The sequence below is a fragment of the Eubalaena glacialis genome, chromosome 3 (genome assembly GCF_028564815.1).
Source record: "Eubalaena glacialis isolate mEubGla1 chromosome 3, mEubGla1.1.hap2.+ XY, whole genome shotgun sequence".
In the NCBI taxonomy this organism is placed as follows: domain Eukaryota; kingdom Metazoa; phylum Chordata; class Mammalia; order Artiodactyla; family Balaenidae; genus Eubalaena; species Eubalaena glacialis.
Window position 1 is genome coordinate 54,711,422 of NC_083718.1, and position 25,198 is coordinate 54,736,619.

At 34.7% G+C, this 25,198-nt stretch overlaps 2 protein-coding genes across 3 annotated transcripts in view; one reads left to right on the forward strand and one right to left on the reverse strand.

Moving 5' to 3' along the window:
- The window catches only part of RALGPS2 (Ral GEF with PH domain and SH3 binding motif 2), a 162,786-nt gene that overhangs the window by 37,353 nt on the left and 100,235 nt on the right, over positions 1-25,198 (reverse strand). The gene's annotated exons all lie outside the window — the stretch shown is intronic.
- Positions 4,007-24,977, forward strand: ANGPTL1 (angiopoietin like 1). The gene is made up of 5 exons (XM_061185671.1): positions 4,007-4,316; positions 9,362-10,207; positions 21,457-21,650; positions 22,970-23,240; positions 24,564-24,977. Exons 2-5 carry the CDS (start codon positions 9,385-9,387, stop codon positions 24,749-24,751), a joined length of 1,476 nt encoding a protein of 491 aa, XP_061041654.1. The 5' UTR covers positions 4,007-4,316; positions 9,362-9,384; the 3' UTR covers positions 24,752-24,977.

Sequence of the window (25,198 nt, forward strand, 5' to 3'; positions counted from 1 at the left end):
CTTAACACAATGTAAAAGGTTGGCATGGCAATCCTTTTATTCATCCTAGTATCATTCCTATTCCATTCAGTAAATCTTAACCGTATTCTTTAAGCCACCTATCATAAATACTTCTTTTTCTTTAGAGATTCTCAACTTCATTTTTTATGACTTCAAATAAATCTATAGCCTGGCTCCCTTCCTTTTCCTCCCATCTCAGAGGAAGGAGAATCCCCTTCCTCTCTCCAAATCTAACCTGCGATTTTGAACATAATCGCTACTGCCTCCTCTAGAATGTCCACTGTTGCCTTCACTATCACTCACCCTCCACTGGCTCCTTTCCCAAAGCCAATGCACACATTTAAATCTCCTCTATTTAAGAAAACAAAATCAAAGCCACCCTTCCTTTAAATCTGATCCCCTCCTCAAGATAGAACCCTTGCCTCTCCCTCTTTCAACAAACACACTGAAAGAGAAACACAGATTAGTACACTTACCTTTTTTATCCTTCATTCTATTTTTATGTAATATTTGGTACATATAAAAGTTTACTTGGGTCAGGAAAAATTGTGACAGACTTTGGAATAGGCAAAAATGATTACTAGGTATATCCTCTCTTCAGTGCCTCCTTTTGGCCTGAGCTATTTTACAACTCTGTAAGTTGTTGAAAACTTGTAAAATACAAATTCTTGTCCATAAAAATACCAATGAATTATGTCCAGTGGGGTGTAACTGATTATTGCCCCGTGGATGTTGACCAGTTTTGCAACTATCTGTAAATTCATTTCAGCATTCAAATACGATTAATTTAACATTACAATTTGATGTTATGTTAAAAAAAATTGAGAAAAGTATAAAACAAGAGATTATTTGACTTAGCTTTCAGATAATGTAAACTCACGGTTTTTAAACACCATAAAAATTATATAGCTATAATAGTCTATCTTTTATAGATAGAAGCATGTATGTGCGGTACTTTGCATGTATGTGTGGTACTTTGCATGTATGCATGTATGTATGTGTGGTACTGCATGTATGTGTGGTACTTTGAATTCTCCCTTGAAGTGGCTATAATATCTTCCTGATTCCCTTATATATTTAATGATTTAAACAAAACATTTGACATGTATTCATTTTGTATCTGTGCGAGAATCATAATTTTACCTTTTAAAAAATAACAGTTTAACACATAATATTGGTTGTTATCAAACAATGGAATAAATACCTGTCAACTTAAGAACTACAACATCAGTACTGTTGCATCATTGACATGCTCTTTCCCTATGTTATCTCCCTGCCTCCTGTCTAGAGGTAACCAACTATTCCAAATTTTAAGATTATTCCCTTGTTTTCTGAGACACCTGTCTGTATTCCTGCACAATGTATTATTTTACTTTTGCTTATTTTTGAGCTTTAAAAAATCATGCTTTATATATGTGTGTTTAAATTAAATAATATCATCAGTAAAGTTAGAATGGGTACACAGTAAGTGATTTTAAAGCGGTTGTTAAATCAATTTTTAAAAATCTGGTCTGTGATTGCTTTGCCTCACTCACTATTTTGTTTCTAAGACTTATTCATGTTAAGTACAGCTGTAATTCCTTAAATTGAGAATAAACTAATATGTAACTATATCACAATTTACTTATTCATTTTATTTGATAGAGTTTTCAGTTACTTGCCCCCTCCCTCCTTGTTGCTACAGACATTCTTGTAAGTGTCTCCTGGTGCGCATGTACAAGAGTTTCTCTAGCAGAGATATATACAGATATATACATACATGTATGTCTTACATTATAATGTTCAACTTTACAAGACAGTGCCACGTTGTTTTTAAAGCTATATCAATTCATACTCCCACCGACAGTACATAAGTTTCTACTGATCCACACATGCTAACACTTGTAGATAATCTGAAGTCCACATCTATCTCCTTGCTGAAACTTATTCTGGCAAAGGCATACATAATCTCCTCATTACTAAATCTTTAGACATCTCTCTTGGTCTCCTCCCTTCTGCTCAGTCTCTCTGCAGTATTTATACTATTCCTTTTGTTTCTTGGCCTTTACTGGCTTGAACTTTCCTCGCTTCCACCCTCCCTCCATTCTTCTTTTTCCTCATGTTCCCTGGAATTGGTATTCCCCGCGGTTCTGTCACTAATCTTTTCACTCTGCATGTACTTTTTCTGGATTATCTTACTTCTGAGGCTTCAACTGTCACCTAATTGCCGATGACTTTCCAAACCTCTGTATAGAACACACCTCCTGACTTTCATTTTCAATTTAACATGACAAACTAACCATTATTTGTCCCTAAACACCTGCCATTCCACTTTCCAACCTTGGTTAGTGATATTATTAACTGCTTTAAATCGCTCAAGCAAAAGAGCTCAGGAAGAGCTTCCTATCTCGTATTTTTCCAGATTAAGCTATTAGTGAATACAATATGATCACTGAATGATCAAGTAATGTATTACATAATATAAATCAGAGGCTAGAAGCTGTCCCAATGTTTTTAAAATCAGGAAATACCATAAGAAACATCTACATACGACCCTCTTTTCCTTAAAAAAAAAAAAGGGCAGGGGGGAGATCTGGCAACAATGAGGTATAGCTGAGAAGGGTGTAGATACCATTATACTAACCATTAAGGATGCCAGTTTGTCATAACCCTATTTTCTTCTGCTCTCTTACTTCTGGTTTACTTCACTTATATACATTACCTGCTTCATTCTTGTTGTGAGCATTTGTAGGCCTTTGAGTATGGAACCCCTGCTATACCTATGTATGTCATAGGAATTTAAAGAAATAATTAGTTCTGTGAAATAAGTAGAAACTATTGTAAGCTGACTTTAAATACAGGATGTTGATCAACAAACAGTTGATGGTAGGGCCTGAGAAAGAGAACGTAGCACAAGGTAAGGCAACGAAGAGGGGAAAGCACACGGTATGCATAGAAAGTAGAAACGCACAGGTTTTATCTAGAAGCAGCAATCAGCAATTATATGATCCAATGAGAGACAGTGTGGCCGAACGCTTTGGAGTTAGATTCAAATCACAGTTCTTACCGCTTAGTATGGAAGTCCTAAGCCAAATTACTTAAAATGTCTAAATCTGTGTCTCCTCAGCCACTGAGTTAATCAACATTCTTGATTTAATGAAATATAAAGGCATAGTTGGTACTCAACAATTACTAATTCCCCCTCCAGCACCCTAATTTCATAGCAGAAGAACTGGGCCAGAGGTAGGTAAAGTGACTTGTCCAAGTTCCCATAGCCAGCGGGGAGTCAGAATTCTCTTTTTTCTCCCACTCAGGCCAGGGTTATGTTTGCTTTTAAATCACAGCATCAACTAATAAGAATAACCGTATTCAGACAAGAGGAGTCATGCTGCAGAATAGGAGGCAGTGACATTATATAACATCAGAATTTAATTATATAACATTAGAATTTAAATAATGAACAGTTTTATCTCAGAAACATTACACAGTAAGATATAACATATTACAACATCAGGTTTCTTACAACTTTAAAAACTTCTGAACTGGCAACTCAATGTTTAGAAATTCTTCTAGGCTATATAAAGAGTATTATATTATTTAGGGGACTGCCTCTTAGAACAGAGTCTAACTCTTGTTCTTTGTAATAAAAAAACAAACTCATCAGCCTGCACCTACTTCTAAGTGAAGTTGAGTACTATTTTTTCAGTGTTCAACTTAAAAGATCTCTGGGCAGCAGACTAAAATGTTTGTTTTATAATTGCCCGCTGAACTATGATAGTTTGTTTCCAGATGGTGCCCTTCCTTCAACCTGCACACAGTCTCTCCTTGTTCGGAGCTTTTCAACCTCCTGCTGATCACACTACCCCCACCCCTATTTAAAGCTACAGAGAGGAAATCCTAAAGAGATTTTCCCCCCAAGTCTCCAGCAAATTTTTGGTGACGTAATATGTGGGCTGAACTTGAGTCTCCTGAGAAAGAGAGGGAATCACTATTCAAGGGTACTGTATATACAATCTGGGTCAGCTGCAGCTGGTTACTGAATTTCTCCATGTGGCAGACAGAGCAAAGCCACAATGCTTTCTCTGCTGGATTAAAGACAGCCCGCAGACCAGGAACTTCCACTATACTACTTAAAATTACATAGGTGGCTTGTCAAATTCAATTGATTTGTGCTGTAAGAAGAAAAAGAAGTTCCTTAGTACAGCTTGGATTCAACGGTCCAAAACAAAAATGCAGTTGCCATTAAAGTCACAGACGAACAAACTTCTACACTGATTTTTAAAAGCAAGAGTAAGAGCAGCAAGTCTCTGGGTTTGCTTTATCAACAGATGCAAAAGGTATTATAATATTTCTTTTATTTTTATTTAAAAATTCTATGTATGTTGAAATGTATAATTATTTTACATTTGTAGTAGAAATTTCAAAATCTCTTATTAATCAAAGAATTTTGGAATATACTACAATTTGTTTAGTCTGAAAAAGGTTTTGTTTTGCAACTTTATATAAAACTGGTCATTATATACTTTATGATGATTAATGAATTATTTGAGGTTCAATTTAATGGTATTTAGTGTATATGTTTATAGACTGATGCATACATGCTGGGTTTCAGAAAACAAGTACTTTAGTGACATTAGAAATTTTAACAAGTAACAGATTAAATGTATAAGATTTACAGCAGAGTGATTAAAAACAAAGGGATACAGACTAAAGAAAATAGTTGTAAACATGGTTAGTTTCTCTTTACATAGCTACAGTGTATATGCTAAAGATTTACATATACTGTGAAGATATCTTAAAGTATAGCTACAAAACACAGCTAAGAAGATATAAAATTAACTGAAAGGCTCTGCAACAATACCTCAATTATAGCATAACCAAATATAACCTAAATATTAATATTTCATATTACTAAATATTAAAGATTTAAAACAAGTCTACGGTATTTCTTGCTAAAACTCAAACTTTTAAATAGTTTCATAGGTTTATATGTAACAGTACTTTAACTTGGGCAACAGAAATTAAAACTGCTACAACTGGAATTACGTGAAAAAGCAAAGCGATTGATACATTAAAAAATCCTAAAACCTTACAGATTAGAATTGAGGAGAAGAAATAAAATGTATAGAAGTATTGTGTAAGTCATCAGCATTAACAATAGAAAATAAGAACCCAGAAGATACAATTACTTAAATACATAATTAAAGGACCAACAATATAGGTCAACAAACACGATTCTTTCAATATTCTATCTGGGGGCTTTGTTTAATTGTATTACTAGAATTATTAAAAATAAAATTACTAGTTACCAACAATGAGCTTTAACACCAAAGACACGTAAATTTGTTATGATCTGGGGGTCCTCTGTCCTTTTAAAAATCAAAGAAATTCAAGGTAAGAATCTTCAACAAGCAAAAAATGGTAAAGCTAAATAGGATTTCTTCAACTTTACTTTCATGTCCTTTCCTTAAAGATTCAAAACTCTCAATACTGGGAGGATCTCTGTTAAACATATTTTACAAGAAATTCCGATAAAATTTCCAAACAATACTGGATCTGAAATACTGTCATCTCTTTCTTTTTTTGTTGTTGTTGCTATGAAAAGTACAGGACCTCAGTTAAACCTCAGTTCTTACTGAAGCCTTAGGCAAGCATTTAATCTGAAACCCAGATAACTATTTATCCCTTCCTTAAATATCTCCAGGGGATGAAACTGTTCTCAAGTCTCTTCCCAGAACATAATTCACAATCTAGAAGTCTTTATCTAAGGTATCTTCGGTGCTTCATAAATTTAAGTTCATTGCCTCATGCTGTTTTCAGTGCGTGACACAGCCAGTTAAATGCCTCTATGCATTTACCATCTGAAAGGAAGTATATCCTAACTTTCATTTCTTCTCCCTACTAGCTGGCAATGTAGCAACTATGAAGAGAAATAGTACCAATAAAATTAACTCAAAGCATGGAAGACTTTTTTTTCCCCTCCCTAAAAACAACCAAGCAAAGACATAGATTTAAACTTAAGTATACTGTGACTAATTTACAACATTCTCGTGGGACCTAGGAAAATTTTAACATATACAGAAAGGTTTTATGACGTAACACAGATTTATGGATCTTTCACTTTAAAAACTGAACATATGTGGGAAAATACAAATAAGAGAATGTTTTCATAAAAGGTAACAGTAAATGTATTTAAAAAACTCCTTTACTCATGATGTAGCTAGTCTACTCCTTAAGAAGTGTGGTTCCTTATTCAGCTTTAGGTGACAACGAAGTCATGACTTTTGTAAAGGATAAGGGAATTGTATTTATTTTTTTAAAAAATAAACTTTTGGTTGTCTCCTTTAAATATTAACTTAGGTCAGAGTCTCTTATGGTAGACAAGAATTCATCTTATGATTTAATTATACAGGAACCCACAAAGAGCCAAGGCAGAACACACCAAAAGGAAGCTATTGCTATTTTAATTTAGATTTGTATTTTCACATTTTTGTTCTTCCATGATAACACGGATACAAAGTCACATTAGCAGACTTGCATTATATGCTCTTAGTTCTATAAAAATCTGTATCTGATAGGAATACAAGATCTTCAGTTGGAATACTATTCAGAAAAGTCTACATGTTTTGAGGTTTCATGATACTTTCTGAATTTTCCTTGTTTTGGTAGCTTATTTCATACTAGTTTATTTAGATAAAATAATTTTATGATCTAAGAGTTTCCATTCCATTACTGAAGTGACTGAAATGAGTGCATCTGAACACTGGATACGTTAACTACGTAGGAGAAATGCTATACGTTTACCCAGCAGGCTGATGGTTTCTATTTTACTGTCCGCAGTTTTAAAAATAAACCATATCTAAATTCCATGAATCTGCAAGTATAACAAGAAATATTTTATTGGTTTTTGGTACAGGTAACTCTAGTATAGTAACTAGAGTCCTTTTTAAATAAAATAGATGACACTCGGTCTAAATTTTCTACTAATGTCAGAAGGCAAAGTATGAAAGCAAAAAACTAAAAGTACTCATCCAAGTGTACTTCTGGCTATCAGTCAGCAAACAGAAAGCCTTTGACACAAATATGGAATATTACTATGCTCCTCCTTCCTATCTTATGTTAGGAAAAGAAAAAGAATTCTGTACATTCCATCCATTCTTTGCTTTATTTTCATTATCACCCTATTTTGCAAACATTACTCATTTGAAAACACCGAAGTAAGGAGACATGGTTTTAGAAAGCAGTAGTCATCTTTATGACTCTAGTTGAAGAGTCCATATTTCATTGATACAACCTTTAATTTTAGTAGGCTTCATAATCAAGTTAGACAGGTAACTATCAACTAACAGAATACATATGGAGGGAAAGGAGTGACAGCAGAAAAGTCTGGGATATAAAAATGATCCAAGTACCTGTGCATAATTAAGTTAATGGGTCAATGTAAAGAGATACAAACCAGGAAAAGACTGTAAAATACACGGAACACAAAGTTAAGACTCCTCTGCAGTTACTACATGACGAGGATAAAAATCACAGGTCTAGGAAGTTATGAGTAGAAGATCTGAATCTCATTTGAGTGTTTTAGCTCCTCCAGGTTTACTTCTTTGCAAAATGGTAGATGTTTACTTCACAGTGCTGTTGTGAATGCAAACAGTTAACACGAGTTAAGCACTACAAAAATATAAGGGATTGTTACAGTGTTGGTGATAGAAAAAAGGATAGAATACGTTGCCATATGATGTAGTTGTTATTGAAAAACATGAACCCTGGAGTCTTCTACCTGGGTTCAAATCCTGGTTCCATGTCTTAGAAGCTGTGTGACTCTGGGTGAGGTACTTAACATCTGGATGCCAGTTTCTTCATTTGAAGATGAGGATAATAATAATTACCTCAGAGGGCTGTGGTGAGATGTAAATGATTTAATACATGTAAAAGGCTGAAACAATGCCTGACACTTAACAAGCACCCAATAAAAATGAACTATTGTTATTGTTGCATTGCTATTTATTAATAGCAGGCATAAACAACTTGGGACCTGGCTCCCCAAAGCAAAAAACAAGTACCTGGGTGGAAAACGGGATAGAAAAGTTCTTAGTATATCCACTGCCATCCTTCAGAAACAGCAGACAGGAATCAAGTTTATAAGAGAGAGAAGGTGGGCTATACTATAGCAGCTTGTTAATGAACCTGATGGGGTGACACATCTTACTCATTCTAACTGCTACTACTCTTTAGGGAGGTAACTAAAGAAAAAGAAAGCGGCTTTGGTTCTTGGAACTAGTCTTAAGGTCTCCTCGAGTGTTTCTATAGAAATTATACTATAAAAGGCAAGTATGTATCTGCCACAGCAAAAATGGAACATTCCAAGCACACATTTTAGCGTACGTGCCACTGCTATAGACACTGACTGAAGAGCCAGGGAACCTGAATTCTAGACCTGGTTCTAATATTACCTATTTGTGTGGCCGTGGCCTTGGCTTTCAACATACCCATGGGAGCAAAGAGGTCTTGTCTTGAATGAGATGAGATGGTCTTTAAGGTACTTTCCAACTCTTAACCATCAGATTCAATGACAGATGAGTTTCTTTCCTTGGTAATGGTTATAAAAAATTATTAACATTTTACTAAAATGAAGTTCAGTAGAACTTCTGTTAGAAAAATGAACCTGCTGAATCATATATAAGCTTAGAGCATATATATGATTATGATTTAGGAAACACAATTACCCACAATAATGACTGCGAGCATGCTATCATTCTTAAACTTGTCATCAATCCTAAAAGGACATGTTACAAAAACAAACAAAAAATATGATGCTAAAACTTTCTGGTTTTAGATTTGTCTAAAAATATTTTTTTAATTTGATAGATAAAAAAGATACTTATTAGAGAGGGCCAATTTAATTGAAACCGCACAATATAAATAAAAAACACTGGCAACTTTCATACTAATTAGAGAAGAATGTTTTATTAATGCCTTACCAACATTACGTACCATTTTCCAAGCCTTAAGATAGCAAGTGAACTTTTTAAAGGTAAGAAAAGTGTCTTATTAGGGTCTCAGAAGCCCCAAGAGCATCTAACAATATGCCTCAGCACACAGTGGGCACTCACCAAGATCTGCTCATTGAGCTGGGGAACAAAAAGCATTACAATAAGGTGGTAGTTGGAGAGCTCATCTCTGAAACCTAATTTTTAAACAAATAGGAAGGTGCTTAATACTGAATTTAAGAAATTAATAACTTTAATTCTGGCCCAATTTATTAACACCAATAGATATTCAGTTTTTCCCTTAGATACTTTTTTATGTTACTGACTTTAAAAGCAGATTAATATTAATTCTTTTCTACTTTTTCCCTTCATCGTTTTTTTTTTTTTTAAAGACGTCATACAACCTCACTTCAAAATGAAGGCTTTTATCTGGACCCTAAGTGTGCTATTCTTCCTACTAATGGGCACTGGACATTGCAGAGGAGGACAGTTCAAAATAAAAAAAATAACCCAGAGGAGATACCCTCGTGCCACAGATGGTAAAGAGGAAGCAAAGAAATGTTCATACACATTCCTGGTACCTGAACAAAAAATAACAGGGCCAATATGTGTCAATACCAAAGGGCAAGATGCAGGTACCATTAAAGACATGATCACCAGGATGGACCTTGAAAACCTGAAGGACGTGCTCTCCAGGCAGAAGCGGGAGATAGATGTCCTGCAATTGGTGGTGGATGTAGATGGAAACATTGTCAATGAGGTAAAGCTGCTGAGAAAAGAAAGCCGTAACATGAACTCTCGTGTTACTCAACTCTATATGCAACTATTACATGAGATTATCCGTAAGAGGGATAATTCACTCGAACTTTCCCAGTTGGAAAATAAAATCCTCAATGTCACCACAGAAATGTTGAAGATGGCAACAAGGTACAGGGAACTAGAGCTGAAATATGCTTCCTTGACTGATCTTGTCAATAACCAGTCTGTGATGATCACTTTGTTGGAAGAACAGTGCTTGAGGATATTTTCCCGACAAGACCCCCATGTGTCTCCTCCTCTCGTCCAGGTAGTGCCACAGCACATTCCTAACAGTCATCAGTATACTCCTGGTCTGCTGGGAGGCAATGAGATACAGAGGGATCCAGGTTATCCCAGAGATTTAATGCCACCACCTGATCTGGCAACTTCTCCCACCAAAAGCCCTTTCAAGATACCACCAGTAACTTTCATCAATGAAGGTGAGTTACCTCTCACTGTTAAAAATGGAAGTACAAGGTTAATATGTTTTATGGTTTATGAGACAATGCTCGTAATACATGCCTATTCTTCATTTTGGTGATGTCATTAATTATACATGAACATTAAATTTTCTGTTTTTGTTTTCTATCAACCAAGAATTGATCTTAAATACATCTCTAAGGGTCTAAGAGTTCATAGAAACAGTGTATTTCGTGGAAAAAGTAGTCTTTCATCCAAATTCTTACAATCTAAATTACTAGCATTGAGACAGGAATGGCTCCACAATCCACTCCTAACCTCTATGACCATCCTCTCGGACTCCAACTAGATCCTCACGACTGCTAAACAATCCTTTCATTTACCTCTTGATGCTCTTCCCATCACCATCTTCCTCAAAAGGAACATGTAATAATTTGCTTTCACTCTCCTAAAGCCTAGAATTAACCCCCTCTTATCTCCACTCGCAGCACATGCACCACCTACTGCTGTGCTGAGATTAAGTCTACTCAGGCCTAGGTTCCTTGTGCTTTCCCATCTTGAAAACATTTGCACAAAACCCATGCCTTCTTGCCCTCAGTCTCAAGAGGAAAAGATATCCCTCCTATTTTCCAAAGCTAAAATCCTACCGTTGTACCCTGTAACCATGTAAGTATAAGTAAGTTTTCAATACATAAAAAACCTGAGAATTGATCCTAATATCTCTACCTCTGTTTCTAATTTCATTCCTTCTTCCCTTCATTATCAGTCACTGATCAAGGTGCCCAGAATAAAAAGATGAATAATTCATCTTTGTTTCAGTCTAGTAATAAGCTCACTGCTAACTTTCTGAAAACATTTATTTTACACCTACATCCAATTTCTCATAAGTCATTCTCCTGAATTCTTTACAAGTTGATTTGTTTTCTTGGAGTAAAGGGAAAAAACCCAAATGCCCAAAAGTAAAAAAAAAAAAAAATTAATTACAGTTCATTCACTTACTTTCTGAAAAGGCAGGACAAAAAACTGCGCACAGACTATGAAATAATTTTAAACAACAACAAAAACACAGGACAAAGACAAAGACTGGAAGTATGTACATCACAAAGTGGACATGTCTTTCTGCAGCAGTGGACACCACTGACCATTCACATCTCTGCTTTCTTGGGCCTCCACATCATAATACTCTGACTCTTCCTACTTCTCTAGGTCCTTCAACTGGCATCTTTTTCCTTCTCCTATGGCTTAAAAAGGCTTTCTTGAAGATACTGTTTTAGAGGTCTATACTCCTTCAAGGCTACAAGTATCACCACTGCTCAGATGACTCCTGCATGGAGCGCTCCCTCTTGATTCTAACCAAAGCTAGATGTTTGCATCTGGATATTTGACCATTACCTCACATGCTGCTGCTTCCTCTATTGAAATGCCTTCTTTCAGCTTATCTGTCAACCTGGCAGATTTCAAGGCTTAGCTAAAATAGTGTCTTAAATGTTATACCTACTCAGATTCAAACAAACGTTATCTAGATGGCTCCTTCCCCAAATGGCTGACTATGCCTTGACTATGTTTTTTACATCATATTACACTGGAGCTATTTGTTTGCATGTCTGTCTCCCTGCTAGACTGAATGCTTCTGGAAGAAAGTGAACTGTCTTTTCATTTTTCTCTCTCAAACATCTAGCCAGGATTAGGTTTGGCACGCTGTACTCAGCATATTGTAAGCACTACAATAAATACTTGAAGAACGAATAAATAAATTAGTAACTAAACCCTAAAACAATCTTTTCCCCAAACTAGCATTCTCCTTTTAGAAATAAGTAAATTATTATTATAAAAGCAATTAATTACCGAAGAAAATCTAGAAAACACTAACAAACTTTGCAAAAAGGTTTGCTGAATATCCAAATACTCAGAAATAAACTACAGTTAACACTTTGGTAATAACCTTCAGGTCTTTCTCATCCCCTGCCCCCATAAACATGGTAACCAATATTCTTGCAACTTTAAAAATTAGCTCTGTTCTTCTTTTTTTTCCTCTATGATTATATTCTCAAGATATAAATTTCTGTAAGTAAAATTGATAGGTAAATGGATTTTGACTTCTCTAGTTTGTGTAAGTTACTACCCGTTTCGGAATTCGCTTGGCTCATCTTTGACACTTCCCTCCTGTCCCACACACGCAGTCAACTAAGTTCTATCCATGTTGCTTTTCAGTCTTTCACGGATGTGTCCCTTATTTCTATTCAGAGCCAGAACTCTAACTTAGATCCAAATTATCTATGGAAGCAGCTAGAGGATAGAGACATCCTGGATTTCTAGCTGGGTGACCTTGGCGGGGCTGGGGGCGGGTGGAAAGGGTTCCTCTGTACCTTAGAATGTCTCTACTCTCTGTAACACAGACACAACATTTCTTATATTCACTGCTGAATTATCAGTTACCTTCACATGTACACACAGTACTTATACACACATCTAAATAAAATGCCTTCCATCTATAATACAAGCTCCTTCCTGGTAGATGGATACTGTGTTATTTGCAGATGCTAAATAAATGCTGGTTGACTTGATAACTACATTTTTATAGAGATTCTTAAAGTTGTCATTCCAAAGACCTTCATGAAAGTACTTTAACACATTCTATTGTACTGGAGTCATTCATTTTATAGTGTTCTAACTAACAGTATCAACAGGTTAGTGTTCCATTAAATTAGGCAAATGATGATCATTATTAAGATTTCCAAAGGAATGACCTGTATGAAATGATCACCTGGGTACAGAAAAATATTTTTATATTCTTTTAAAATATGTCTTGTGTAAGCTTTTACTGTATACAATTTACCAGTAGTTTTTACATACAATTTATAAATAAACATATCTGAAGTATGTGAAATTTTTTTAACTGATGGGATGTACAATTATGTAAGTATGGAGATGACTGCCATGGAGTATTTTCTGTGGGTACTGATCTTAACTGGAGGTATCACCAGTTCTAGAAGAAATGATTATTCACATATTCATACACTGACACACGAAAAATGCCTAAGCAAAATGAGATACATCAGTTCTAGGTTTTATTACACATTGAGCTGTAGTGCAAAAAAATCTAGTATTACAGACTTAAATCTCATGCTGACGATTTAGCATATCAAAGGTCCCATTAAACAGACTTTTGCTTTAATGAAACAATGGTGTATATATCCAAAATAAACCAATCCTTAACGTAAAAATTAAGCACGCGCATAACTTTTTCTGTTATTATTTATTTGTTGTTATAAGTAAACATTAACTTTTTATTTTTTTCTATAAATGTTGGTCTCTGAAATTCAAGGACATAATTAGCTACAAGGGAAACTGCACAGAATTAAGGAAACTTGTTTCCTTTGTTATTGACCCTGGGTAAGTCACTTTGCCTGTGTTTTCTCGTTTGTACAATGAGAGAGTGCTGGTTGGACTGGAAGAGTCTAACACCTCTTTCTAGTTCTAATATTCTGTGATTCTTATCAAATATAAACTACTACAAGCAACAATAAATAGACTTGCTATTTTTTCTTTACATATAATGTGCTAAAATCTTTGTTCATATTATTCTTATGTCAGACTGGAAAATATGTCTAAGCTGTTTGGGTACTTGCACAAAAAAGGGCAAAGATGGATGTCTATTGCTGTACTTACATATGCTTCTGGCACCAAGAAGTTCATATTACTGAACTCTACATGTAGGTACATGATCATTCTAAACTCTTTAAATGCATAATGTATATGTATTATTTAAAAAGTGTCGTAGCCAGTCACAAAAAAGTCAAATACTGTACAATTCCACTTATACGAGGTACCTAGAGTAGTTAAATTTGCAGAGATAGAAAGCAGAAATGGTGGCTGCCAGGGGCTGGGGTGAGGGGAGGATGTGGAGTTGTTATTTGATGGGTACAGAGCTTTAGTTTTGCAAGATGACAAGAGTTATAGAGATTAACTGTACAATAATGAGAATGTACTAATGCCACTGAACTGTATACTTAAAAATGGTTAAGCTGGTAAATTTTATGTTATATATATCTTACCAGCATTTTTTTTTAACATCTTTATTGGAGTATAATTGCTTTACAATGGTGTGTTAGTTTCTGCTTTATAACAAAGTGAATCAGCTACACATATACCCGTATCTCCTCCCTCTTGCGTCTCCCTCCCACCCTCCCTATCCCAACCCTCCCACCCTCCCTATCCCAACCCTCTAGGTGGTCACAAAGCACCGAGCTAATCTCCCTGCGCTATGTGGCTGCTTCCCACTAGCTATCGATTTTACATTTGGTAGTGTATACATGTCCATGCCACTCTCTCACTTTGTCCCAGCTTACCCTTCTCCCCCTCCCCGTGTCCTCAAGTCCATTCCCTCGTAGGTCTGCATCTTTATTCCCGTCCTGCCCCTAGGTTCTTCAGAACCATTGTGTTTTTTTTTTTTTTTTTAGATTCCATATATATGTGTTAGCATATGGTATTTGTTTTTCTCTTTCTGACTTACTTCACTCTGTATGACAGACTCTAGGTCCATCCACCTCACTACAAATAACTCAATTTCGTTTCTTTTTATTTATCAGCATTTTTTAAAAAGGTGTTTTAATGACAGGCAATTTTATATTTTCATTTAAAATGGTTATAAGAAAAATGCACCTCAAGAGAACAAACTTACTGTGAACTTATGGCAAATAACAGAATACTTTTGTTGGTTTACAATAAATAATCTCCAGAAACATTACTTTCCCTCTACCTAAAAAACAAAATGTTTGAGAATGTAACTATACACTTGGCAAACTGCCATCAGAAAAATTCTTAACTGTTAATGTTATTCATTGGCTACATTTTGGGTTAGTCTTTCATAAAAGAAAACATTTTCCTTTTACAAATGGTGTATTTATAAAAATAAGTTCATTCCTTGTAGGTGAATGAAGTTGAGGAAGTTCCTTCATAGTATGTTAGAGAATAGATCTGAATACGAGGAAACCTGGATTCTGGCCAGGCTTTTCCGAGGCCCAGTTGCTTCTTTTTTTTTTTTTATTTTTTAAAAACATCTTTATTGAAGTATAATTGCTTTACAATGGTGTGTTAGTTTCTGCTTTATAACAAAGTGAATCAGTTATACATATACATATGTTCCCATATCTCTTCCTTCTTGCATCTCCCTCCCTCCCACCCTCCCCATCCCAACCCTCTAGGTGGTCACAAAGCACCGAGCTGATCTCCCTGTGCTATGCAGCTGCTTCCCACTAGCTATCTATTGTACATCTGGTAGTGTATATATGTCCATGACACTCTCTCACCCTGTCACATCTCACCCTTCCCCCTCCCCATATCCTCAAGTCCATTCTCTAGTAGGTCTGTGTCTTTATTCCCATCTTGCCACTAGGTTCTTCATGACCTTTTTTTTTTTTTTCCTTAGATTCCATATATATGTGTTAGCATACTGTATTTGTTTTTCTCTTTCTGACTTACTTCACTCTGTATGACAGACTCTAACTCCATCCACCTCATTACAAATACCTCCATTTCATTTCTTTTTATGGCTGAGTAATATTCCATTGTATATATGTGCCACATCTTCTTTATCCATTCATCCGATGATGGACACTTAGGTTGCTTCCAGGTCCTGGCTATTGTAAATAGAGCTGCAATGAACATTTTGGTACATGACTCTTTTTGAACTATGGTTTTCTCAGGGTATATGCCCAGTAGTGGGATTGCTGGGTCGTATGGTAGTTCTATTTGTAGTTTTTTAACGAACCTCCATACTGTTCTCCATAGTGGCTGTATCAATTTACATTCCCACCAACAGTGCAAGAGTGTTCCCTTTTCTCCACACCCTCTCCAGCATTTATTGAAGAAAACGATTTTCCTTTTAACTTAAGTAATTAAACAGTTTCTTTATAGAAAGAGAATAGGTAGGTTAAATAAAGATGGTTCCCAGTAAAGGTGCTATTCAAAGTATGAAACCTCTTGTCTTTTTTAACCCACTGTTCTGTTCAAAATATGGGTTCTTCATGATAAAATACATGTTGGAAAATATGTGGCATGACTGGTCAATATTTTTCTTTCTATGATGAATCAGACCTGTTAACTGGAGTTTGTTAGTCTTATACAAATTTTAATCATCAAAGAAACTGAGGAAGAAAGAGACTGGTCCTTCAAATTCAATGTACAGAATTCCATTTTCCCGCTTTGAGAAGAATGCAATTGTGTCATAGAAGATGACTATTTCAAGATTACTCAATGCAAGTCACAGATGTAGAAAACAAACTTATGGTTACCAGGGGGAAGGGGGGGTGGGTAGGGATAAATTGGGAGATTGGGACTGACATATACACACTACTATAAATAAAATATTATAGATAACTAGTAAGAACCTACTATGGCACAGGGAACTCTACTCAGTACTCTGTAATGACCTACATGGGAAAAGAATCTAAAAAAGAGTGGATATATGTATATGTATAACTGATTCACTTTGCTGTACACCTGAAACTGACACAACATTGTAAACCAACTATACTCCAATAAAAATTAGAAAAAAAAAATCCTCAATGCAAACAAAAGGTTAATAAAATTCCTATTTTGAAAGAAAGGTACTTCCAGTCTATACCCTTTGAACCATTAATAACAAATTCCTGAATCATATATAAATATCATAGATAAATAAATCAATTAATTTATTTCTGATAATATAAACCAGGAAGTTAAAACTGGTTTCTCAAAAATAAAGCTGCTACTTTTTTACTAGTCATTTTAAGAATTCCTGTTAAGCATTTTGTATGGTACAGAGAAAGCAGTAAAATATTTAATGTAAGAATGATCTATAACCTAATTCTACAGCAGAAAATGAATAAGATATGCAAGTAATAATGAGAAAATATTTCTGCCAAGACCAACAGTATACACTGGGCTAAGACAGGTTAGTGGTTTACTTATAAAAATAAACAAATACTAAATTTTGATATTTACTATCTTTACTGAGGAGAAAAAAAATAGCTATAAGCACTGCTAATTTTATCCATATGTCTTGGAAAAGAATTTCAACCACATTTTCCTAAGCCTTTATATCAACCAAGTCTAACAGGCATCCAAACTGTAAACATGAAGCCCACTACGAAAAAGTGGGTTGAAAATTAAAGTTGAAGATAATTTTAAATTTGCATAAATTGAAGTCTTATCAAATCAAAGCTGGATCTAGAAAACCCAGAACTCCCCAGTTTGCTTAAACATCCAAGGGCTTATTAAATAGCAGGAAAGGAACAAATGGCATTTTACAAATATTCTGTCAAGATTCAAAACCTTGATGTTTCTAAATATTTTAACAGCAATTCAAATAATCTAATGAAAGTCCAACTTGTGAATATATAGTTAAACATAAAATGTAAACTGTCAAAACTATACTCAAATGAGTGCAGAGCAAACATTTACAAAGATGACATTCATAGAATAAGCAAATTTCTGAAATAAGAGAAATATCTGTATGTATTGCAACAAAACCACTTCATGTGTGCATTAACTACAATACTAACAGGTTTTAAAATAAGAGCAATGCTCCTCAGATATCCTTGACTATTGTGAAAGTGACAACTTAGAAAAAAAAATCTGTTTAAGGTGGTAAACAACTATGATGACTGCATTCTTAGACTGAAGAAATCAATTTCAACCCTACAGCCGACCTCAAGAGCTCTAAGTACCACCCTCCAACCACTGACATTTCAGACATGCAAAACTTGTAACTCCGCTGGAACATCAAGCTCTCTTCTGCCTCCACGCCTCAGCATATTTCACCCATGTGTGGCCTTGATCAGACCCTCTACCCCTAATGGCCCAACTCCTACTCAATCTTCACAACTCAGCTCAGATGGAGCCGACTCCAGCTCTTCCCCACAAATCTAGGTTAGCTAATTCTTAGCCAGTGTTCCCGTGTGCCCTGCTGACTCAATCAGGGTACTCAGCAAGCTGTAGTGGAGTTCTCTCTCCCCACTTCCCACTGGACTCTATGGTTGTTTCTTTATCCCTGGAGCCTAAAGATTTCTAGCCTATCGTAGATGCAGAAAAGACATTTCTGGGAAGAATAATGCAGAACTGAGGAAACCACTGTGGCTGCCAGGAATCATTTAGTTCAACAAATATTTGAGCACCTAAGTGGGTTAACCTGTGGATACACAACCAAAAATTACAGTTCTTGCTCGTGAGTAAACAAATAAACACGTTACCATGCATTACACAAAATAATCTAAGATTGGACCTGGAAATCATACTTCATTTAAACTTCTCTACCCTTCTCTGACTTGACTACAATGCGTGTTTCTGTAATGTGAAGTAGCTCATAGGTGACTGATAAAAAAGGAGAATAATATCAGTAAAACAAAGTGGTCATATTGATTCATATGGAATTTTTCCCAAGCATATTAATGTTCTGTGCCACAAGTAACTGCAGCTGAACACAAAGTATGCTAACAGCTAACATCAGCTGTTATTTTTAGTGCACAGTTTTGCAGAACACGAGATTTTTCAGGAATACGTTATTTTTCTGCAATAGAAATGACTGTTTATTCATCTTTGAATAGTCGCATTAAATTTATGAATTAAATAAACATATTTATTACACAAGCTACTTAAATTATGAAGTAAGTGTCAAGGTCAGCAATGAAGAAGAAAAGGGAACTAAATTACTGATGATGACTACTTTGTAAAGCATTGTGTTAAAGGCTCTGAATACTATGTAATTTAAATTCAATAACTGAGAAGGTAGATAGCATAAAAATAATTCACACTGAATTTAAATGGAATGTGATCTAATTTATGGCCAGTCTGAAAAGGGCAAACATTATTTTTAGAATAGTCCTCCCTAGCTTAAGAAACTATTTATGAGCTTTCACAAACTAACCAATATCCTCATGACTATAAAAGCATAAACTCTTAACAAAATTTTAGCAAATCAAAACCATCTATACATAAAAACGATAACATGACCAAGTTGAGGTTATCCCAGGAATAAAAGGTTGGTTTGACATTAAAAATACAATCCACAGAATTTATCATATTAACAAAAGAAAAAAGAAAAACCATATCATCATGTCAGTAGATAAATAAAAAGCCTTTGACAAAATCTTAAATCCATTCATGGTAAGAACTCTCAACAAACCAGGAATAGAAGGAAAAAGAATTTTTAAAGTAGTTATTACGGCTTAAAGGAAACTATGTTCATAATAAATGCAAGACTGGAATCTCAGAAGAGAAATAAAAACGATAAAAAAAATAATCAAATTGAAACTCTATAATTAAGACATTTAATACCTAAAATAAATATAACCCAAGAAAGATAGCATTACGTGTTTCCAGTTTCCGCAAATTTTTAATAGTAATCTGTAGTGCTTACAAGTCACTGTATTATAATTTTTAAAAACCTGAAACATAATAAAAACATGGACTAGAGAATTGATCATCTCTGATTTTTGTGTGTGGTTTTCAATTTCCTTGTTATTTAAAATGTGAAGGCAACTTCGCTGATTCATTTGCTTAACAAAAAATTATTGACCGTCTACTTAACAGTTAAAACAGTGATGACATGAAGTCAGAAGAAAAACAAAAACAGTCTCCATCTTCAAGGAGTAATCTAGAGGGAAGAGTTTATAGTCTCTAAGAATCCCTTCTAATGACGTAACTGTGGAACTGTTTATTTAATGAGATTAATTCTACCCCAATAAGGCCCCATAAGGGACCCTGTATATACTTGGCACAGTATAGATAACACATTCCTCAAAATTTCAACAATCCTATTATCATTACAGTACAGACTTTCTTGGACGAATTTTACTTGACTAAACTCTCTTACTTTCACACATTTTCTAAAAATTATACATGTCAGAATTTAAAAATTTTTAGTAAAATATAAAATTTGACAACTGAAATTTCTATACTTTTTTGGTTGTTCTAATAGATCTTTAGGGTAATTCTTATTTCTGAACTACTTCATATCTTGACATGCTTACGAAAAAAATTCAAAGCGTCAAAACACTGGAGAAGGGTGAAACTAAATAATGTTCAGTAAAACTAGAAGCTATCTTTCTTTAGATCAAAAATATGGAAATCACAAGTTCAAGAGTCAAGACACTCTACAAATGATTTTACAAAATGTTTTGTCATTTTAAAATTTATGAAGAACTTATCAGTGGATTAAAACATAGGGAGTGAATTCATAAAACTGTGAGATAACATGGGGACAACTGTAGCACAGCAGTTCAGAGCATAGATGCTGGGATTAGAAAAAAGTGGGTTTAAGCCTATGGTTTAAAGACTAGTTAGTTAACTGTTTCATCTATAGAACATCTGTAAACTATCAGAAAGTCACTGTGTAGATTAAAAAAGAAAATTACTATCAGTCATATAAATTGATACAACACTTTAGAAAGGAATTTTGCCAACATTCCTGAAGTGTATTCTTGTGAACTGTTGTATGAGGGAAAAAGTTAAAAGATTCCAAAAGTTTGGGAAACTGGTTTACTTCAGGGCTTCTCAGTCTTTAATATGTGAATGTATACTGTGTTTCCAAAAGGGTAACATAGTATTTAGCAGTCTAAAACTTATTTGACTGTGGTATGCCATTTTCACTGAGCATCTCAAGGGACTAGTGTGTTCCACTGAAATCAAATTTTGGAAACTAAAAATTGGGCGCTATGAAGAACTGTAAAGCTGTTCGTACCATTTTGATCCAGTAGATCAATCCTGCAGCATTTTTATAAGTATGAAAAAATGAAGCCAATAAGAAGACACTTTGTACAGTGTTATTTATAATATCAAAAATCAGATAAAACCTCAGTGTCTAATGGCAGTGGAATAAACATGATATATCAACATCAAAGATTGCATATTATAGCTACTGTAAGTGCTAGAGTGGAGACTGTAGTCCAATGGAAATGCTTGTTAAAATAAAAAGACAGAATCCAATTTTCTATGTGTGTTAGAATTATAACAATACAAAAATGTACGTATTTGGATGAAGACTTGCAAGAACAGTGGAAGATAAAAACAAGTTAATGTTCCAGATGGTGGGACTGGGGTAATTCTTTTATTTAGTTTTTTTTTTTAATATAAATTTAGTTTCTTTAACTTGTAGAGTATTGTATACACAATACATAAAAAGTGGTATCTGTAAAGAAAGATACAAAGGTAAGACTCTTGACTAAAAACTACTTTAATATGGCTCTTTTCCTATTAAGTTTCCTGGCAATCAAAGATATTCTGATTACAGGACCATTCAAAGACTGTCAGCATGCAAAAGAAGCTGGACATTCAGTCAGTGGCATTTATATGATCAAACCTGAAAACAGCAATGGACCAATGCAGTTATGGTGTGAGAACAGTTTGGATCCTGGGGGTTGGACTGTTATTCAGAAAAGAACAGATGGCTCTGTCAACTTCTTCAGAAATTGGGAAAATTATAAGGTAAATCAGTGTTTCAGACGTGGGGGAGAGGTAGAACAAAGCAGCTCTTGCAATAATAGTCATTATATGCAATAAATAAGATACACAGTTAAAAAAAACTATCCATATGTTTTTCATTATCTGCATTTGTCAAAAAGACAATTCTCATCTCTGGTTTTAAAGTCAAAATTAAAACGCAGAAAGGAAACTGAAGATGTACTTTAAAATGTTTCCTTTCAGTCTGAATGACTTACACATGTATTTAATTCTTTGCAAAGACTGATCCTAATTTCATTTTCTAAGAAGACAACTGCTTTTTTAATCATGACCACGTTTGCACCCATTATCAAGTATATTTAATCAGAGGTAAACAGTCCTAGAAAAACGGTCATGTTCTGGAGGTCCTATACTTTATATTTACTTACTTACTTATTTATTTAAAAGATTTTTTTGATGTGGACCATTTTTAAAGTCTTTATTGAATTTGTTACAATATTGCTTCTGTTTTATGTTTTGGTTTTTTGGCGGCAAAGCATGTGGGATCTAAGCTCCCCCACCAGGGATTGAACCCGCACCCCCTGCATTGGAAGGGGAAATCTTAACCGCTGGACCGCCAGGGAAGTCCCGGAAGTCCTCTACTTTGACAAGGGGAAAAAATCCTGCAACACAACCCCCCTGAAAATACATTTAGCGTTAAGATCAGGTTTACCAAACTTATATTCTGCTGCATACCTGCAATGGCAAATGCTTACTGAAATAGGATAGTTAATTAATTTATTCTTTTTTTCAAATATTAATCTACAATCTTTCAAAGAAGGAGCTTCGAAGATTACTGTTTTATCTTCTTACATTTACTAATTTTATTTCTAATAGAGTCAAAGAAGATAATTTGTTCTAAAACAGATACTATCATTTTTATTGAATATCATAAAAATGTTAGATGTCCTATTTGTTTGACTATGGTGGGGACGGTTATCTATATACAAAAAATCGTTTCTTTTTATGAGTATGAGAGAAATCAGGAACCCTTTTTAAGGGCCTGGGTAGTTTACTAGTTAATGTTTTTAGTCGCTATGAACAATTTTAGTCCCTTCTGCTTTGTCTTATTTGTAAAGTTTGGAGCTAGTTGTGCAAATAAATGCTGACAAATTAAGAGAAAGCAAAACAAAACAAAGTGATTATATGGGACTTTAGTAGAACAGGTGATCTACAAAAGTGGAAGGTCACATTACCACTTAAATTGTCAATATTTTTATGCTATCAAATGTTTAAAACTTTTCTATAACAAGTTTACCATCTCTATACTAATTCATGTAAGCATGCTCTCTGTTTATTAACAGAAAGGATTTGGAAACATAGATGGAGAATATTGGCTTGGACTGCAAAACATCTATATGCTTAGCAATCAAGATAATTATAAGTTGTTGATTGAATTAGAAGACTGGAGTGATAAAAAAGTCTATGCAGAATATAGCAGCTTTCGCCTGGAACCTGAAAGTGAATTCTATAGACTGCGCCTGGGAACTTACCAGGGGAATGCTGGGGATTCTATGATGTGGCATAATGGTAAACAGTTCACCACACTGGACAGAGATAAAGATATGTATGCAGGTGAGTAAGAAAAAACTGATGTGTATTCTCTGTAGAATCACCACTTTCTATGCATTAAATAGAACCCTGTTATTAAAGTATTGCCATTAAAGTCTTTTCAGAAAGGTCGTTTTGGACTCAGTCAAAGAGAATACAACCTGCTGAAAGGAACAGCTTTTAGGAGCTCTTCTCTAAGTCAATCCCAAAGTGTGAACTCTGTGAACAAGGTTCTGTTGTTCTAACTTGATGGGGTGGGGATGGGAAACAAAACATACTCGTCTAGAAATAAAACGTCCAACTGCCTAAAATTGCTAACAAATCCCACTGGCCCCCTACCATGTGCTAGACACTGTTGTAGGTGCTGAGGAATACAGCAGTGAACAAAGTTCCTGCCCTTTTGGAACTTACTTTCTAGAAGGAGACAAGATGATTTGTTAGGTGGTGACAAGTACTTTAGGAAAAGTAAAACCGAATAAGGGAACAGGGGGTGGGTGCCATTTTATGTGGGTTGGCCAAGAAAGGTAACATTTGAATGTTACCTGAAGGGAGTGAAGGAAACAAGCCATTTGGGTACATGGGGTAAAGGCACTTCTTGGTATAGGGGACTAGCAAGATGACTGCATTATGTGGTATAGGAATAGCAAAAAAGCTTTATTCAGAGGGGAAATAGTCTCTTTAGAAAGACTCATTTAGGCCATCCACATAATTTTTAATTTAATTTTCACATACTTTTGCGTTTTTAACCTAGGTTTCTGGCTCTGATAAAGACATACCCCTGAAAGTTGATTTATTTTTACGTTCAGCTGCGTCTTGGCAAGCAGCACATAGGTCTCTATTTCACACTGGCAAAAGAGGAAAAAAGGAAGATAAATATGATCATAATACATGCCTTATTTACAGAAACTCATCTGATTGCTAATAGTACTATTTCATATTATTTTTTTGCTATTTTGAAAATCAATTTTCCCCAAACTTTACTCTGTTTAGCAACTCCATATCCTTCCCTCCCAATCTCTCCAATCTCTCTCTCTTACACACAAAATCTACTTGCATTTTATTTACCCTGCTAGCCAGAAATTAAATCACTTAACAACAACAACAAAAAAGCATGTACTAATAAGCAAAGGGCAAAATAAAAACGGCAATTCAAGTGATCTTTCAAGTAGGTGATACTTAAGCAACAGTAACAGAATAAATGAAGAAGCAACACTATGAAGATAAAGGTAACTGAAATCAGTAAGAAAAACTCAAATTGTTCTAAACGTAGAATAAGTATTTGATGGTTTACAGAGTACCACACTTAGAAGAAACTTTTACTCTGATGTCTATATTTTTTCCTCAAAGGAAACTGCGCCCACTTTCATAAAGGAGGATGGTGGTACAATGCCTGTGCACACTCTAACCTAAATGGAGTATGGTACAGAGGAGGCCATTACAGAAGCAAGTACCAAGACGGAATATTTTGGGCTGAATACCGAGGTGGCTCATACTCCTTGAGAGCAGTTCAGATGATGATCAAGCCTATTGACTGAAGGGAGACAGTCTCCAATTTAAATGACATAGAACTCTATTTTTCAGTTCCTAAAAATGTAAATGTTACATGTATATTATTTTGCACAATTCATTTCTACAGATATAGTTTTTTAAATGAATTTTACTACAACTATAAAAGGGGATTTATGAATGTAGTTTCATCTTCCCTTAATATACTGCAGAAGATTATTTGTATCTATAATCCAAGTTATTTTAAAAATATTATTGACTAAATACAGGCAAAGTTTGTTTTCTAAAATGTAAATATTTGCCACAATGTAAAACAAATTTTAGCTTTATTTTAAATCAAAATTCAATCATGTTCAAGATCCTTATCAATTTATTTAAAAACTTTATGAAAATGCTATAACTTCCAATGGAAAAATAATTTTAAGATTTCAGCAAAATAATACATTTTATTTATAAAAATATAGACAGGAAATTAG

Excerpts from the sequence above, each read along its gene's own strand:
- ANGPTL1 (XM_061185671.1), top strand. The coding sequence starts at position 9,385 with ATGAAGGCTTTTATCTGGACCCTAAGTGTGCTATTCTTCCTACTAATG. Across the intron at positions 10,208-21,456 it reads AGTAACTTTCATCAATGAAG|GACCATTCAAAGACTGTCAG; the intron begins GTGAGTTACCTC and ends TTCTGATTACAG. Across the intron at positions 21,651-22,969 it reads GAAATTGGGAAAATTATAAG|AAAGGATTTGGAAACATAGA; the intron begins GTAAATCAGTGT and ends GTTTATTAACAG.